Source organism: Mustela putorius, unplaced genomic scaffold, assembly GCF_011764305.1.
Source record: "Mustela putorius furo isolate JIRA1106 unplaced genomic scaffold, ASM1176430v1.1 tig00003909_pilon_pilon_pilon, whole genome shotgun sequence".
NCBI lineage: Eukaryota > Metazoa > Chordata > Mammalia > Carnivora > Mustelidae > Mustela > Mustela putorius.
This window is the reverse complement of record NW_025422057.1, coordinates 13,568,809-13,585,931: the sequence shown is the minus strand read 5'-3', so window position 1 is coordinate 13,585,931 and position 17,123 is coordinate 13,568,809. Positions and strand designations below refer to the sequence as shown.

The 17,123-nt window shown below is 43.8% G+C and overlaps 1 protein-coding gene across 4 annotated transcripts in view; it reads right to left on the bottom strand.

Annotated features, from left to right (window-relative positions):
- Positions 1-17,123, bottom strand: part of SHTN1 (shootin 1) — a 103,968-nt gene that overhangs the window by 74,751 nt on the left and 12,094 nt on the right. For 3 of the 4 annotated variants that reach the window (XM_045068923.1, XM_045068926.1, XM_045068924.1), the window contains exon 2: positions 7,507-7,559. The exons of the other annotated variant lie outside the window; for it this stretch is intronic. In XM_045068923.1, coding sequence (XP_044924858.1) covers positions 7,507-7,559 — 53 coding nt within the window. The remainder of the gene's footprint in view (positions 1-7,506; positions 7,560-17,123) is intronic. 4 annotated transcript variants of the gene reach the window in all.

Sequence of the window (17,123 nt, the reverse complement as noted above, 5' to 3'; positions counted from 1 at the left end):
CCTAAAGCACAAAATCAAACATCATTTCTGACTAGACTCGCACTCCTGGGGCATGACTGCCAAATGAAATGTATCTGCTGTTTTACTCTCAAATTAACTTTGTGGATCTTCATTTCTGAAGGTGTACGATGCCCTCGGAAAAGCTGTATCACCTCTGGTCTGGTGCCTGGGAGCGCTGCCCCTGACTTAATACTGCCTGGATCTTCCCTGGACCTCTCAAAGCTCCACCTGAAGGAACCAGAGCTTAACTTAATTCTTACTTAAATCAAAAGCCAGAGTTTTCACTGACACGTTGCCTGACCAGAGCATCGAACAGGAGGGCACGCTCCCTCCGCACGCGTGAAAAGGCCTGCTGGCTGACACCACACACGGCCCCTCGCGCAGCGCCCCCTCGGGGGTCACGGACACCACGTGGCAATTGTCAGGAGGCTCACACCAGCCTCCCAGAAACAAAGCCTTATGCCCGCGCTCTCTCCTGCTAAGGCCCAGGTGGACGGGCTCTCGTGAAGGACAGGTCCCCACATCGCAGTCCTGTTCCATCATGCCAGTAACTGGTTCCCATCACCAGCCGTACGTTTGTCCAGGAACCCGCAGACGGCACCAGAGAATGCAGAAGCCGCTACCCAACCCCAGCTGTATTCTCCCGGGGGTCTTCATAGTGCTTTGCTTTCTATTTTCTGCAACCACATTATGATAAAACTGGCAGCCACAGAATTTACCATCTGCTATGGATGCTGAAAGGGGTGTGTGTTGAAGGGGGCGGGGGGATCTATGCATACGGCAAAGGCAGCTGACTTATTCCCAAACCACAGCTGAACAAAATATGAAGGATGTACCCATTTACTAAGCAGAAATCCAGACATCCGCTTATTTCATCATTTTAGGTGAACCCAGAAAAGTATCTTGTGACCTTCCTCTCATTCAACCAATACAGGGAAGTCAGCAAGGATTCTGGGCTTCTAGGGGAGAGCGCAATGTCTCTGCGTCCTGCAGAAACCCCTCACCCACCCGGCCCCTTCCTCTACCCTGCCCACGCAGCTGCAGCATTTGTGGAAACTGCCTCTTTTTGTGTGAGAATTGCTCAGGAAGACTTTGCAATAGCAACAGATGTGAGGGCCCACATCACTGAATTAGGATGCCCAGCGACTCTCTAGAGAGCCTATGGCCAGGGTGGAACCCGGCAGTTTGAGCGCTGGCTGCTTTCCACTAGCTGGATTACATGGGGTCTCTTCTAGACTCCATGGGGGCTCTTTGTGAAGTGGGGGATCCACCAGAGGTTGGCCTCGCCGGTTTCGAATTATCAGAGGCCCTGGTCTCCTGGTCTCCACATGAGAAGCCCAGGCCGATCTGTTCTCAGAGCCTCACCCAGGCAGATACCTGGCTTCCCGAACTCAACCAGCATCTCAAAGCACCAGTGGAGTGACCTGCAGGGTGGTCGCCATGTGCACCGGCAGGACTCCCTTCCTTCCCCCTCACACAGCCACTACGGTACAGACAAAAGTGTCTGCTCCGCAGTCTCAGCAGACAGACAGAGAGCCTGTAGGTACTAACACTTCTTTATACGCTGCTGTGTGTGTAGCATACACAAGAAAAAGCCCAGCACTTGGAACCGTGTCTTGCCCCCAAGAATGGGAACGTCCGTTTTGATCTCCGTGGTGCACGGATGCAGCGAGGGTTGCCAGCCTAGGGAAAGGCCAGTTTGGGGCCCATGACATGCACACATGTGCCGCATACACACACCATCAACAAAGCAGACGATGTGCACAAGGCAAGGACCTTCGCTGAGGGAGTCTACTGTAATCACTGAATGCCTCAGTTTCCTTCCTCAGAGCCCTGAACCACCTAGTGACATAGCACCCATATGTGCCAGGCACTGTGCTAACCCTGGGGCGGGGGGGATCCAGGGGAAACTAACAGCCAGGGTGCTCGCAACTATGCTCACGATCTACCAAGAAGATCAGCATCGAAGCAAGCAATTAATAACACCGGCTTGAAGGGGAACGGGCTGTACCACAGGGACACGTAGCAGAGGCTCTCACCCCAGACCCGAAACGGTCTCCACCCACCACCATTTCTACTGCTTTTTCCTGAAGTTCACTCCCTTTGTGTCTGGTTACAACGTTTAAAACGTCAACACGCACAGCATCAGAATTGCACACAGTTATCTATTTTAGGGTCTTTGGTGATGCTGTCAGAGGACCAACAAAATCATTTTTTTTTAAAGATTTTATTTATTTATTTGACAAAGAGAGATCACAAGTAGGCAGAGAGGCAGGCAGAGAGAGAGAGGAGGAAGCAGGCTCCCTGCTGAGCAGAGAGCCCGATGCAGGGCTCGATTCCAGGACCCTGAGATCATGACTGAGCTGAAGGCAGAGGTTTAACCCACTGAGCCACCCAGGCGCCCCCCAACAAAATCATTTTTAATAATGCCGGACAATCCCACAGTTCCACTTATGGAAGGTCGGCTAGACCTCAACTGTGCCTGTCCTTAAAGAACACAATAAAAGAAACCATTCCCACTTAGATGGAATTCCTTTCACTCTCTTTCTCTTTTGGTGGTGTTCTTTCTTCCAATTCAAAGTTCTTTCCCTCCAATTTTCAGTAGCTGCCCCCTGAAGCTGTCTTGCAGCATTCTCCAAATTCTAGGTATTGTGTGTTAGATGGAAACACATGTCATCAGAACAGAGATCCTTGCTCTTTGTTTCTGGATAGATTGCTGTTAATAAGAGACTCATTTTCACTTTCAAACTGCTAAGTAATTACTTTTTCTCTGGCACAACCACTTGCCACTCTGTTCTAAAGAAACTGCATGTATGTGGATGTATTATGCATGAACGCTTAGCATAATGGATGCATATCTTGCTCTTTAAAGTGGCTTCTTTACTGATTTTTTTTTTAAATAAAATACTTTGGGACCTTCACCTCTGAAACTGACACAAGAGAAACAAATTCTGACAATAGACAAGGGGAGCCAAGATGCAAACAGTATCATATATCTTGCTTCTTGAAACGTAAGTCTTGGAAAGTGTCTGCCTCGTTCCCTTTCATTCATTGTTCCTGGCAAGCTGACAGACCCGCCTGATGTACTGTTACAGTAGCTTATCCAGACGACTTCTAATCAGCCACTTAAACATGTATTCATTTCAAAACTCAATCTCAAGACATAATATTAAATATAAATACTGTGTAAAGGCAGATATTCTTCTATTATACACATTCCCTTCTTTTTAGGCATGCTCCACACCCACCCCCACCACCCTGAGAAACGTGAAAGCTATTCCATTAAAAGCTCAGTGAGGCTTTGCCCCCATATAGGAAAGAGCCCCACACAATTATGACAAAGATCCTGAATGAGTCAGAAGGGGAATGCCCTTCCATTGTAGGAGCATGACTAACCTCTGAATGTGGGAGACTGCTTCACAGGCAAACAATCACATTTTCTTTGGTTGATTCCAAAGTATATCGTCTTCTATTTTTCCATACATCAAAAAACATTTTTGGAAGTCTTGTTGATTTCAATGGGCTAGCCTTTCTTACTTTTTAACATACTGCTGATAATGTCACTTAGAAACTAGCCCAAAAATAATAGAAAGTAGCGCCCTTTCCATAAACTCCCCTGACCCTGACATTAAAAAAAAAAACAAAAACTGAACTTTTTACATTACAATCCAACCCCATACAACTTACTCATACCCTACCTACTATTTTGATGATAACTGATTGATAAAAGGTGATAAATACAAGGAAATAAACAGATGTTTTATTACAAAGAAGTAAACTATTCTGCTTGAGAAAAGGTTGGAGACGACTTTTAAAAAGGGGAGGCATTTGAGCCAAGCATTAAGAGCTCATAATAATTTGTCACACGGTCTAGGATAGGATCCTTATCTTTTTGTCCCTTTCCCACCCCCCCCAAACTGCAGACGTTCACTTCAACAGCACAATTTATCCTCTGTCCATGTGGCCATACGACTCATGAGAGTGGTTTCACTCAAGAGGGGGACCTTTATGTATCTTTCTTAATACTCCAGTACTCAGAAGGCATTCAACAGGCATCCCTTCAAAAAAGCTTTCCTTACAAACTCAAACAGACTTTGATTCCATCCTCAAAGACAAGGAGAAAAACCACAAAATGATCAACATTACATTTGTCTTAAAAAGGGATAACTACAAAGGAAAAGATCATTGACACACCGGCCCAACCTTCCAAGTCTACTCTTCCCCTGCACACCTACATCAGAATCTGCATGCACACACGCTCACACATGTGACGTTTCTGACACCAGACGGATTTGATATTTAACTTTCAGTTTTTAAGTACAAACCTACAGATGGTCAAGACAAGTGATCCAGAGAAGTCCTGAATCTGATAATTTGCTATGGAAAATTCATGAGCTAACAACAATGAACGAAGATTAACACCAAGACCTTGGTGGAAAAAGTCAATCAGCTCCATGAGTTTACTGGCTTTAAAAAGAACATTTGTGGGGACGCCTGGGTGGCTCAGTTGGTTAAGCAGCTGCCTTCGGCTCAGGTCATGATCCCAGCGTCCTGGGATCGAGTCCCACATCGGGCTCCTTGCTCCGCAGGGAGCCTGCTTCTCCCTCTGACTCTGCCTTCCACTCTGTCTGCCTGTGCTCGCTCTCACTCTCTCTCTCTTACAAATAAATAAATAAAATCTTTAAAAAAAAAAAAAAAAAAAAAAAAAAGAACATTTGTGGTCAGAAGACCTGTGTACGAAACTTGACTCTGTTAAGCCCTGAGGTTCCGTTCTCTGTGCACTGGAGCTGACACGGGACTGCTTGGGGCATCAGACGAGGAACATAATTGAGTATGTATGTGCCCCATGGCAGCTTCTTTATAAATACAGACCCTTAAGCATAAACTCACATCCTACCACTTGCCTCCCCATAGGAGGTTCCAAACAGAGCATCAAAAGCTCTTATCCAAAGAAATCAAACCCTTTGTCTCTTCTCGTTGATCAGTTTCATCATCTAGCAACAAAGATAGTCTTCATGTGGACATGTAGAAGGGAGAGATAACTTGCAGTGAATTTACTCTGGTCCCTTTCACTCATGCAAAACTCCCCTAGATCAAATTAACCATGGCAAAAGGACTTCCACCTTAGATTTCTCTCCCTGACTAATTCTAAACTCCCCTATGAGGGAAGGATGGCCATGCGTATTTGCGGGTATGACCTGGACAAAGCTCCCTCAGCCAGGAACAAGAAAGTGCTTTGCCAGAGAAAATGGTGTTCTCCATTTACCACCTCCAGAACTAAAGCTGCTTTTACTCATTCTATGCTGTATAAAAGGCTTTTATTATATGCTTCCAACTTTTGTAATGCAGCCCTCTTTTTGGGGGGAAAAATCTGCAATAATAAGCCCGTTAGTCCTTTAACAGAAGATAACAGAACAGAGTGAACTTAAAACCACTCTATTTTGTTTTACCCAACTGCAGCATTCCATACCGCATTCATTTCTTTTCTTCCTATTTCTGTTAATAGTTATTTTTTAAAGAATTAGCACATAAGAAGGTCAGTAATGCATACAGATGTCACAAAAGTATTAGGCCATGTAGAGAAACATGCAAATAGTTAATGGGGCAAAAGTCATTTATAGTCCTCCTTTTACCAAACCCATTTTACCTATAATTCCACTTGTGTAACAGATGGTTCACTTAAAAATCTCCCTGCAGAAAGTGGCTCTCAGTTAAATAACCATCAACATCGCCAGGAATGGATGTTTTCACTACTTTCAGGGCAATGCAAGGTCTGTATGTAAGCAAGGATTAGAGGAGAAGAAAGAAAACAAAAATTTGCTCTTCTGACTCTGTTACCCCTTTTCTTCTATATCCTTCCTTCACCATCACATGAAGACACGGGTTTGCTTTCTTCCCTCCGATCTTCTAGGTTAAGTCAAAGAGTTCTCCTGAATTAACCCTTCCAACTTTTCTTGCTCTCCCCCTCCTAGGCCTGGACACACGGAAGAGACTCAGCTGGTAACTTCTTGGCTCCTTCTCCTACAGCTGCAAGATGCTTGTGTACCTGGGAGAAGAGGCCCGAGCATCCCTTGCCGGTTCCTCTCTGAAATTATGGGGCCTCAGGGAGCCAGGATTAAGCACAAACTCCCCACCTGTTGTCAGCCTCAGGACATCTGTGATTTGCGGTGGTTATTGCATTAGAATTAGGAACCTTGTCAAACTGTTCTTCTGGGACTTCCTTACCACGTTAGAGATGCACGCAGCAACCACTCTGTATCACAGACATCTTCACCACCCCCACCTACCTACCATTCCCTAAATCACCAGATGGAAAGAAGAGAAGAAACTCCAGATGTCACAGAACAGCAAAGATTTATTTGCAAATGAGCAGAGGAGCCTGAAAACTAAGTGAAAAACAATGGTCTCAAAATCCATTTCTATATCGTACCATTAATATCACAAACCATGTTACAGCTAATATAGGTAGCCAAGTAATATGAGCAAAAAACTTAAATTAAATAGCCTCAAATATGCCAAAGGTTTTACAAATATTCGGCTCACTGCCCATTTTCATTCCAGATCTTACTCTCAAATTTTAAAGGTCTCATCATTTACAGCCATGATGACCATCAACTTCAATAACTATGAAGGACCTATTTTTAAATTTTCCACCATGGACATTATGTGGTGAAATATTTAATCTATCAAAGTAATTTCTAAACACAAATTTTGTTTCTACCTAAAAACAATAACGGGCAGCTCTGCTCTCTCTCTCTCTCTCTCTCTCTCTCTCCTACTTCTCAGTTCAATTTAGCCCTCCCCTTTTTTTTAACTCAGACCTCCCTTCTGTGCCCTCCCTAATTTGCAGGGAAGAAAAAAGACACATAAACAAATATTCACAAATCTTAGATGGATTATGTGCAGAGACAAAAAGGTAAGTAGTTTATAAAAGTTAGCTGAATTCAGTGATTTCAGTTTAAAAATAAAACTTGTGCCAAGGCCCCTGAAAACATTCACCAGGCATTACTATCTTTGTAGTGGATGATTTTCAACTTTCAGTATATTTTTCATATACTTAGACAACGCGAGCATAAAAAAGGGTTTATGCAAGAAGATGGGCTAAACACCAATGACTAACGCCAAAGCGTTCTCTCCAGAATGTACTCTGTCTTAAGCCCCAAAGGTACGTGTCTTCCCTTCAATTCCATCACTAGAATCCCAAATCTGGTTGTTAGGGGAAAAGTACAATTCTTGGGGGCTTGAGGGCTTGAGTTGCTTGGCCTGGTGCCTTGCTGCACATTTAGCTGTGCAGTTAATCTCCCAGAGCAGCGCCCACTGTGCCATGCCCGCTATTCTTTACCATCTGGAGCCTGGAGTTGATATTAGCTTGAACCGCACATGCAGGAGAAAAGAAAAAAGAAAAAACTCTCATTCGCATTTAACTGAAATTGGTGGCAGAACAATGCACCATGCCGTCCAGGCTTTCACACATGTGAGAAAGGAAAGAAAGGGTAAAGTACAAACCTTCTCCTTTGTTTTCTGGTTCTCTGCTCTGAGGTCTTCATATTCACCGATGGCTAAAAGGGGGCGGGGGGGGGGAAGGAAAGCAACGTTATTAACACTATCAAAAGTTTACTGTAGGAAAACCTGGGATCCAACTCACCTCTGTTGTTTCTGAGGTTGGTGGTGGGGTAGAGAAAAGGCCACAGAAGAAGCGCTTCTGCTTTTAAGAGTAAGAAAGAAAAAGAGACCACAGCAGGTATGAGCCCACCAAGCGGAATTTCGGATTCTCCCTAGGTCACGGAAAGACCTCGGAGCCATAAGTGACCTATGGCAAATCACTTCTCTTTGGTGCTCAGCACCTGGTCCCGTAAAAGCAGATAGGGGGGTGCTCCCTGAAGTTCCTTCTAGCACCATTAGTCTGTGGTGCTGTAATCAGAGGTGGTTTATTTTTAAAATTAGCCTCCAGAAAATAATGTAGGCTTATACATTCAGTTCAGTGTCACACATCTGCTTTTTTTCTCCTTAAGATTTTATTTAGGTATTTGGGGTGGGGGGGAGCATGAGCAGGGTGAGGGGCAGGGCGAGAAGCAGGCTCTCTGCTGAGCAGGGAGCCCGATGTGGGGCTCAATCCCCAGACTCCGGGATCATGACCTGCGTCAAAGGTGGATGCTTAGCCAACTGAGCCACCCAGGCACCCCCCACATCTCCTTCGTCCGCAGAGCAAAAGGCTGATGCCAGGAGCGCTCAGCTAACAACAACTATTTTCATGCATTTCAAGGTCATCCATGACCGACCCATGATGACCAGTGGGATTCATTTCAGTAAGTTGGAAAAATATGTGAACCGTTTGGAAATATTTCCAAGTATGTGAAAAAACAGCAGCTTATTATTTAAAAGCTTCTATCACCAGACAAATAAAGTAGCCGGAACACCCACATTCCTTTCTCAGCCAAAGCACCGTTCTTCGATAACCTCACGGTTGAGAATATGATGTTCATAGCATGTGATGGGAAGAAAGAGCATGACCCAGTCTTAAGGATGGAGCAGAATGTGTGAGGCGGGCCTACGCCCCAACCAGCACCTCGACTTGCACCACAGAGCCAGGACATTAGGAGTTGGGATTTTTATACTTGTACTTTAAAAAATGTAATTGGGATTTATCTACAAAAAGCTCAGTTTTTCTTAAAAAAAAAAAAAAAAAAAGACAAACAGAGTTTCCTATTTCCATGAATAACCAGAAGACAGAAAAAAAGGAATCTGAAACCAGTGGCTTCAAGAACATCCCAAATAATCTGGTCATTAATTCTAGAAGTGTAGGATTCTAACCACTGGAACAGAGAACACCCCAAAACAAACAATTCACATGGTGAATCATATCCTTTGTGTCCTATAACCGTGATCCAAAGGATTTAGAACAGCTAGGGTGATTACAGGACCACAACCTTAAAATCCAACCAAATGAACAAATATGTATGGGATTACACCACCAACACCCCTAAGTTTTATTGGCACTTCATGACCATCTAAATAAGAGTTAATGAACAATTTTACTGAAGCCACACCCAAAAAAATCCTTTGAAATGAGACAGCCCATAAAATAGCTGAATGTATACATGGAAAGATAGATTTTTTTTAAGGTATTTTCTTTTTGAAGATTTTATCTATTTTGAAGATTTTATCTATTCCCTTGAAGGGATTAAGAGAGCACAAGCAAGGGGGCGGCAGAGGGAGAAGCAGCAGCAGGCTCCCCAGGGAACAGGGAGCCCAATGCAGGGCTTGATCCCAAGACCCTGAGACCATGACCCGAGCTGAAGGCTCAATGGCCTGAGCCTCCCGGGCGCCCCAAGATAGAGCCTTTTTAAAAATAATTATATTTTCAACAGAAAACATCTGAGTGACCACAGAATGAAGCCCTATGCACACCAGCCCCTCATCAGCCTCCACCACACAAAGCCCAACCAATGGGTATAAATGAAGCTGTCCTTGGTTATGAAAAATCAATAAAGTGACCCCCTCCTTTTTTAACAGAAAGAAACAAAACTAAGAGATTCTAAAAATATACACTTAGGCACTGGGTAGTCTATGGTCACGGTCTCAAGTCTTATTACTATACCTAATATTCTTTCAAAAAATAAATATGTATTTTATCAAGAGACTTTAGTTTACTTGACATTTAAAAGTATCTGTACCTGGAGTTGAAAAATCAAGACTGATTTACCACTGTATTCTTGATGACCTACTTTACAGACATACGAACAATAAAGGCTTATAAAACCATGATCTCATATTGACATTACGAAAATGTTTTTCTATTTAAAACATTAGATAACAGCTTTAAGGCTTTTTAAAAATACTGATACTATTCTTCCATTATATAGCCTAGAATCTAGATGAAACATTGCAGATTCCCAACTATAGGGTCTTCATGAAGAGCATTAATTAAGAACCCTTCACCTAATGGAAACCACCTTAATGGAAACCACAGACAATGTGCTTTCTTGTGACTTTGTGCAACTTAAAAAAATAAAGCCAGGTAAAAGGAATGGAGAGGTAAAGTATGGGGAAAATATGAGAAGAGCTCCCGGTGGAAAGGGAACACCTGGGGAATAGGGCATAAATGGAAAGAAAAACATTTATTTGTATTTTTATCTCATTGTAGTTAGAAAACCAAGCTCACTTTCCTAAACAAGCATGCACGCGCGCACACACACACATCACAGTGAATATACATGATGTGTTCTACACGAGGATGAGTAACCCCATCCTCTGCAAAGCTGGCAAAAACTGAAGTGACTTAGCGGCATTCAGCTACTTGTTTTTTGGCAATGCTAAAGGGTCACAGAGAAAGCCTTCTCTTTGTTTCAGAACTGGCTCCGAGTTTGGAAATTTTTTAAGTGAGTCATACAACTCAAGCGACTGGATGATACGGAGCCTCCAAATCTTGAAGTAACCAATGCAAAAGTCGAGATGAACTGGACCAGCGCTCGGCCATCTGAAAGATAACCACAGCTTGGGAAGACTTCCTCTCCTGGCTTTGGAGGTACAGTTTATCTCAAGGTACGGTAAGGTCCCATCGCACAGTAATTAAAAAGTGCAGCCAAGGGACTTTGGTCTAAATTGCCGATTACTTCTCTGGAAAAGAAGAAGGAAAATTTCTCATGCTGCCGTGATTAAGAGTGAGCTAACACGTAAGGTGTCAGAGTGCTTAGGTATGTTACGTGTGCAATACGTCAACCATGCTTACTGTTACTGACACAGCACAGCACATCAGATCTCGTGTGTGATAAGAGATCTAACGCCATCCGTCTCAGGCTGACTTCTGTCACATGTGACCTGAAAGCTAGCACAGCAGAAAATCTCTGAAACCCTACTACTCTGCCAAATAAAAGCAGGGGGAAGAGGGCTAACAATCTGTTGTAGTGTGTTGTAGTTTAAAAAAAAATGGCAAAGAAGCGGAAGCATCGTCTGGGAGCTGTACTTTCCAATCCGGGCTGCACATCAGAATCACCTGGGGAGTTTTTAAATCAGACAGACGTCTGGCCCCCTCTCCACCCACCCCGCCCCAAGATTCTAATTTAACTAGTCTAAGGTGGACCTTGGGCACCATATTTGTTTGAGAAGTGAACACCCCAGGTGATTCCAATGTGCGGCCAGGGAGGGGAATCACTCCATAAAAGCACAGAACGGAAGAAACAGGGAGACGTGGCGAAAACAAGGAAAATATCAGGCAGAGCACGCGCTTCAAGAATCATGCTGGTTTTCCATTTTCCAGCTCCCTGATGCCAAGAAAGGGAGCTTTCTTTCTAAGCTGCAAATCATGACATAGTCAGCCCAGAAGTCAGAGGAGTAGACTTAGTCATTTCAGAAGCATGACACTTAACGTTCACAAACACAGGGAAGAACACCTCCGGCTGCGGTGAGTCACAATCACGTTTTGCCTGGGACTTTCCTAGTTTTAGACGGAAGAGTCCAGTGTCCCTGGACACCTCTCAGTCCCAGGCAGGTAGATCACACTATCCCAAGAATAAGCACCAGATACAGTACTTCCCATCCAACACCTTCCAGACCTGCACTGTCGGATACGGACCTGCTAGCTACATGTGACTACTTACGTGTACATTAATTAAAATTAAAGAAAACTTAAATTTCCGTTCTTCGGTTGTACTAGCTATATTTCAAGTGTTCCCCAGCTCCATGCGGCTAGGGGCTCCCATGGTGGACAGTGGACACACAACATTCCCATCACAGCAGGAAATTCTGTTAGGCAGTACTATTCTGGATCTCTTCAAACTAGACAGCCTATGAGCACCTCAAACTCAACATGTTAGAAAGTGAACTCATCAAGGTCCCTTTCACCCAAACCTCCTCCTTCCCATATGCATGACGGCCTTCTGGGGTCATCACCGACCGGGTCCTTAAGCTAGCACCTCAGGATCACCCTTGATTCTTCTCCTTCTCCCACCTTCCAGTGAATTATCAAACAGCTCCCATCTCATAAAACATCTCCCCAGTCTGCCCTTCCTCTACGGTATATCGGCCCTAATTCTAATCTTTGATAATGATAAATAAAGTCCTCTCATATAGCCTCTAGCCTCCCTCTGTCCCAAGTTCATGCTTCACAAAGCAGATGGTGAGCACAGTAACAAGGCAACCTGGTTACATCATTCCTGTAGACCCCGCCAAGATGTTACCTCACAACCTGGGATAGCCATCCCCACTCCTGCCATTCAGCCTTAGACTCCAGCACTCAAGCCATCAGACCTCTAAGACTTTTCACACCCAGGAAACATTTTTCCCTTTACCTGCCAAGTTTTCCCCTCCCCATCTTCCCTAATTCCTCCTTGACAAGGCAATTCAACTGTCATTCTCTGTCAAAAACCCTCCCCATATACCTAAGACAAAAATCAACATTCCTATTTCTAATATCCTACCAGAGCACCCTGCTCATACCTCTACTAGAGCATCTATGGGCGACATTACAAATCATCAGAGCCGAAGCCTGTTTTCTCGTCTTCTCTCCTATTCAGCTCGGTCCGAAAGACCTCAGACCCAGTAGAATCCAAAGCAGAGTTGATACCTCTGTTGACCGAATGGCTGGTTCATACAAATCGTGATGTGGAGCAATTAAGCCCCATTTTAAAAATGAAGATACAAATACATGCAGAAGTCAAGTTCCACAGTAAGAATTACTGGAGGCAGGACCAGTCTACTGATTTCCAAAGTCATTCATGTAAAAAAAAAAAAAAAAAAATTCCTGGGCACGACTGTGTACAATGTGCAAACACTGGACCAGGAACAATGCTCTAGGGCGAAGACCATGTGTTTATGCACACAGACACCAGCATCTAGCACAATGCCTGACACACAGCAGGGACTGGGTACACGTGTGTTAAATTAAGGAAGAAGGAAGAATGGATGGAGGTCTTCCCGTGAACAAACTGTGAAAGAGCACGGACCCTCCTCCCCATATTAAAAGGGTCTCTTACATCACGTGTTACAACAAGATACTTAATAAAAGTGAAGCTTTAAGTAGCCATCAAATATAACCAGAAAAACAGCGCCTCATAAGATCTTCTAATGTAGATTCTCATCCATTAAGTCTGCATCTTTGAGACTCATGTAGCCTTGAAACACCTCTTACTAATGGGGAACGAGGACATGAGTCATAAGAGATAATGTTCAATTAAGACATTATTCCCTTCTGCACATATGCCAGTGGGTCCTCTTTTAGAACCAGAGTAGAAAGAGAAGTCATTTATACCTCCCTTGTTAATTAAAGCATTAGAAAAGCCCGGGGGGGGTGGGGGGGGGGAACAGTGCTGGAAAACCTGATCAAAAAACAAAGATGACAGATTTCGCATCTGAAAAGAAATGATGGCAAACCTGAAATTTACGCATTACTTGGTAGAACACACAGTTCAATGCTAATGAATTAATGATGCTTAAGAACAACTCCCAACGAACTAGAGTAATGACTTCAAATTAACCCACAGAAGGGAAGGAAACTGAGTATGTTTAAATGCATGTGTAAGTCTGGTTTCCAGTCTGGCAGGGAGCTTGTCTTTCACCGCTCCTGTCCTCACAACAACAGAAAAGCAGAACAAACAGAAAATCAACAACTCTTCTTAGATCCACCAAAGAACTGAGGTCACAGGGCAAAAGGCTATTTCAACACTTGGAGAGTGAGATACAATCACAACTTCCTGAAGCAGAAGCTGCAGTGCGGATCCTGCTCAGAGACAAGTACCGAAAGAGGGAAACCTAAGCCATCATTGGCAAATTGCTGAAGGCTCAATGCTAACAAGTTTGAGTTAAAAATCCTAGTGAGTGGGCCAGTCTTAGGAGGGTCCCAATCTTTTGAGAGTTTTATCATCTCCTGAAGTGTTATCACAGCTTCGAGAAAATATCAGAGGAAATTTCCCTACTGCTTCAAGCAGGGGAAGAGGGTAAGGAGCCATGCTGAAACACGCCTGGAGCCTCTGTTCTTCAGGGCAAGGCCTGCCTTTGGCACGAAATACTTCCCTAGAGCCGAACAAACATGGCAGAAAGTAATAACCAACTCCAGGTCCCTCAAGCCTTCCCGTCTCAGCTAAGGAAGAAACACCAAAACTAAGAAGCGCAAGTGAAAGTCAGAGCCCGAGGGCACAGGCTCACCAAGAGACAGAGACCTTATCACAGAACCACTGGAGACTTCTCCTCCACCATGCCTTATCCCCCACAGATGTTTATAGCAGCGTCATTCACAATCCCCAAAAGTTGGAAGAAACCATCATGTTCATCAATAGGTGATGGATATACAAGATGCAGTACACCTTGCAACTGAGTATTATTCAGTGATACAAAGAAATAAATGTGTTATAAAGCCACAAAAAGATATGGGGGACCCATACGTGCACATTGCTGAATGAAAGAAGTCAATATGAAAAGGCTACATACTGAATGACTCCAACTCTATGACATGGTGGAAAAAGCAAAACAACAGGTAAAAAGATCTGGGATGCTGCAGGAGTTCAGAAGGGAGCAATGAACAAGCAAAGCAGAATTTCTGAAGCAGTGAAATTATTCTGTATGGCAATGTCATGGTAGTTACGTGTCATACAACTGTCCAAACCCATAGGATATATATAACACAAAGAATGAACCCAACTGTAAAGTATGGAATTTAATTAATAATAAAGATCAGTATGACACATCGATTCTAAAAAATGCACCATGCTAACTCAAAATGATAATAATAGAGAAAATAGGGAGTGGGGGAAGGTAAGAGGCTATGTGGAAATTCTCTGTACTTTCTGCTCAGTTTCTCTATAAACCTAAAACTACTCCCCAAAAGTCTTATTTAAAACAAACATATGGGGCACCTGGGAGGTTCAGTGGGTTAAAGCCTCTGCCTTCGGCTCAGGTCCTGATCTCAGGGTCCTGGGATTGAGCCCTGTATCAGGCTCTCTCCTCAGCGGGGAGCCTGCTTCCTCCCCCTCTCTGTCTGCCTCTCTGCCTACTTGTGATTTCTGTCAAATAAATAAATAAAATCTTTTTTAAAAATTAAAAAATAAAACAAACATATGTGTGTGTACATGTGTATGTGTATACACACACACAAACACACTCACATCCATATATGTATGTAATGGAATCATACTCCGATTTGTGCCACAGAGGATTTGAACAGAATCAAGCAACTAAAAGGATCTTAATCTATTACTATTCTGTGTACCATACAAAATATTTCAGGACTCATATTTTTTTTTAAAGATTTTATTTATTTATTTGAGGGAGAATGAATGAGAGAGAGCATGAGAGAGGAGAAGGTGAGAGGGAGAAGCAGACTCCCCAGGGAGCTGGGAGCCCAATGCGGGACTCAATCCTGGAAGTCCGGGATCATGACCTGAGCCGAAGGCAGTCGTTCAACCAACTGAGCCACCCAGGCGCCCCCAGGACTCATGTTTTAATATTTAATTTTTACCAGCATGGTAGAGAAACAACAATAGCCATGTTCCTTCTACATTTTAAAGCAAAGCCTGGTTTTGTAAGAGAATAAAATCTACAGAAAGACAAAGTTTAAAATATACCCACTTGGACTTGGGAAGGAGGAGTCAAGATGGCGGAGAAGTAGCAGGCTGAGACTACTTCAGCTAGCAGGAGATCAGCTAGATAGCTTATCTAAAGATTGCAAACACCTGCAAATCCATAAGCAGATCGAGGAGAAGAAGAACAGCAATTCTGGAAACAGAAAAACAACCACGTTCTGAAAGGTAGGACTGGCGGAGACGTGAATCCAAAGCGACGGGAAGATAGACCCCGGGAGGAGGGGCTGGCTCCCGGGAAGCGGCGGAGCAACAGAGCACAAAATCAGGACTTTTAAAAGTCTGTTCCACTGAGGGACATCGCTCCAGAGGCTACACCGGGGCGAAGCCCACGCAGGGTCAGCGTGGCTTCAGGTCCCGCAGGGTCACAGAAGGATCAGGGGTGTCTGAGTGTCGCAGAGCTTGCGGGTATTGGAACGGGAAAGCCGGGTACAGAGACAGAGCTGACAGTAAGATCACAGCTCGGGCTTACCTTGAACCGGTCGCAGGCTCGGTGAGCTCGGAGCGCCGCCGGAGGTCAGGCAGACTGGGAGTAACTGGGCCCTGTTCTCTGAGGGCGCACTGAGGAGTGGGGCCCCGGGCTCTCGGCTCCTCCCGGCCGGAGACCAGGAGGCCGCCATTTGTATTCCTGTCCTCTGGAACTCTACAGAAAGTGCTCAGGGAACAAAAGCTCCTGAAAGCAAACTCCAGCGGATTACTCACCCCGGCCCCTGGTAAGGGCGGTGCAATTCCGCCTGGGGCAAAGACACTTGAGAATCACTACACCAGGCCCCTCCCCCGGAAGATCAACAAGAAATCCAGCCAAGACCACGATCACCTACCAAGGAGTGCGGTTTCAATACCAAGAAGAGCAGCAGAATTCCAGAGGAGGAGAAAGCAAAGCACGGAACTCATGGCTTTCTCCCTGTGATTTTTTTTTAGTCTTGCAGTTAATTTAATTTTTTCCTTTTTCATTTTTTGTTTTTTTTTTCTCGCCTTCTGGTAAATTTTTTTTAACTTTTACCCTTTTCTTTTTTTAACGTTTTTTAACTAGTTTATCTAATATATATTTTTTCTTTTTTATATTTTTCTTTATTCGTTTTCTTTTTTTTTAATTCTTTTCTTTTCTTTTTTTGTTCTTTTTTTTTCTTTCTTCCTTTTTGAACCTCTTTTTATCCCCTTTCTCCCCCTAACGATTTGGGATCTCTTCTGATTTGGCTAAAACATATTTTCCTGGGGTTGTTGCCACCCTTTTAGTATTTTACTTGCTCCTTCATATACTCTTATCTGGACAAAATGACAAGACGGAAAAATTCACCACAAAAAAAAAGAAAAAGAGGCAGTACCGAAGGCTAGGGACCTAATCAATATAGACATTGGTAATATGTCAGATCTAGAGTTCAGAATGACAATTCTCAAGGTTCTAGCCAGGCTCAAAAAAGGAATGGAAGATATTAGAGAAACCCTCTCGGGAGATATAAAAGCCCTTTATGGAGAAATAAAAGAACTAAAATCTAACCAAGTTGAAATAAAAAAAGCTATTAATGAGGTGCAATCAAAAATGGAGGCTCTCAC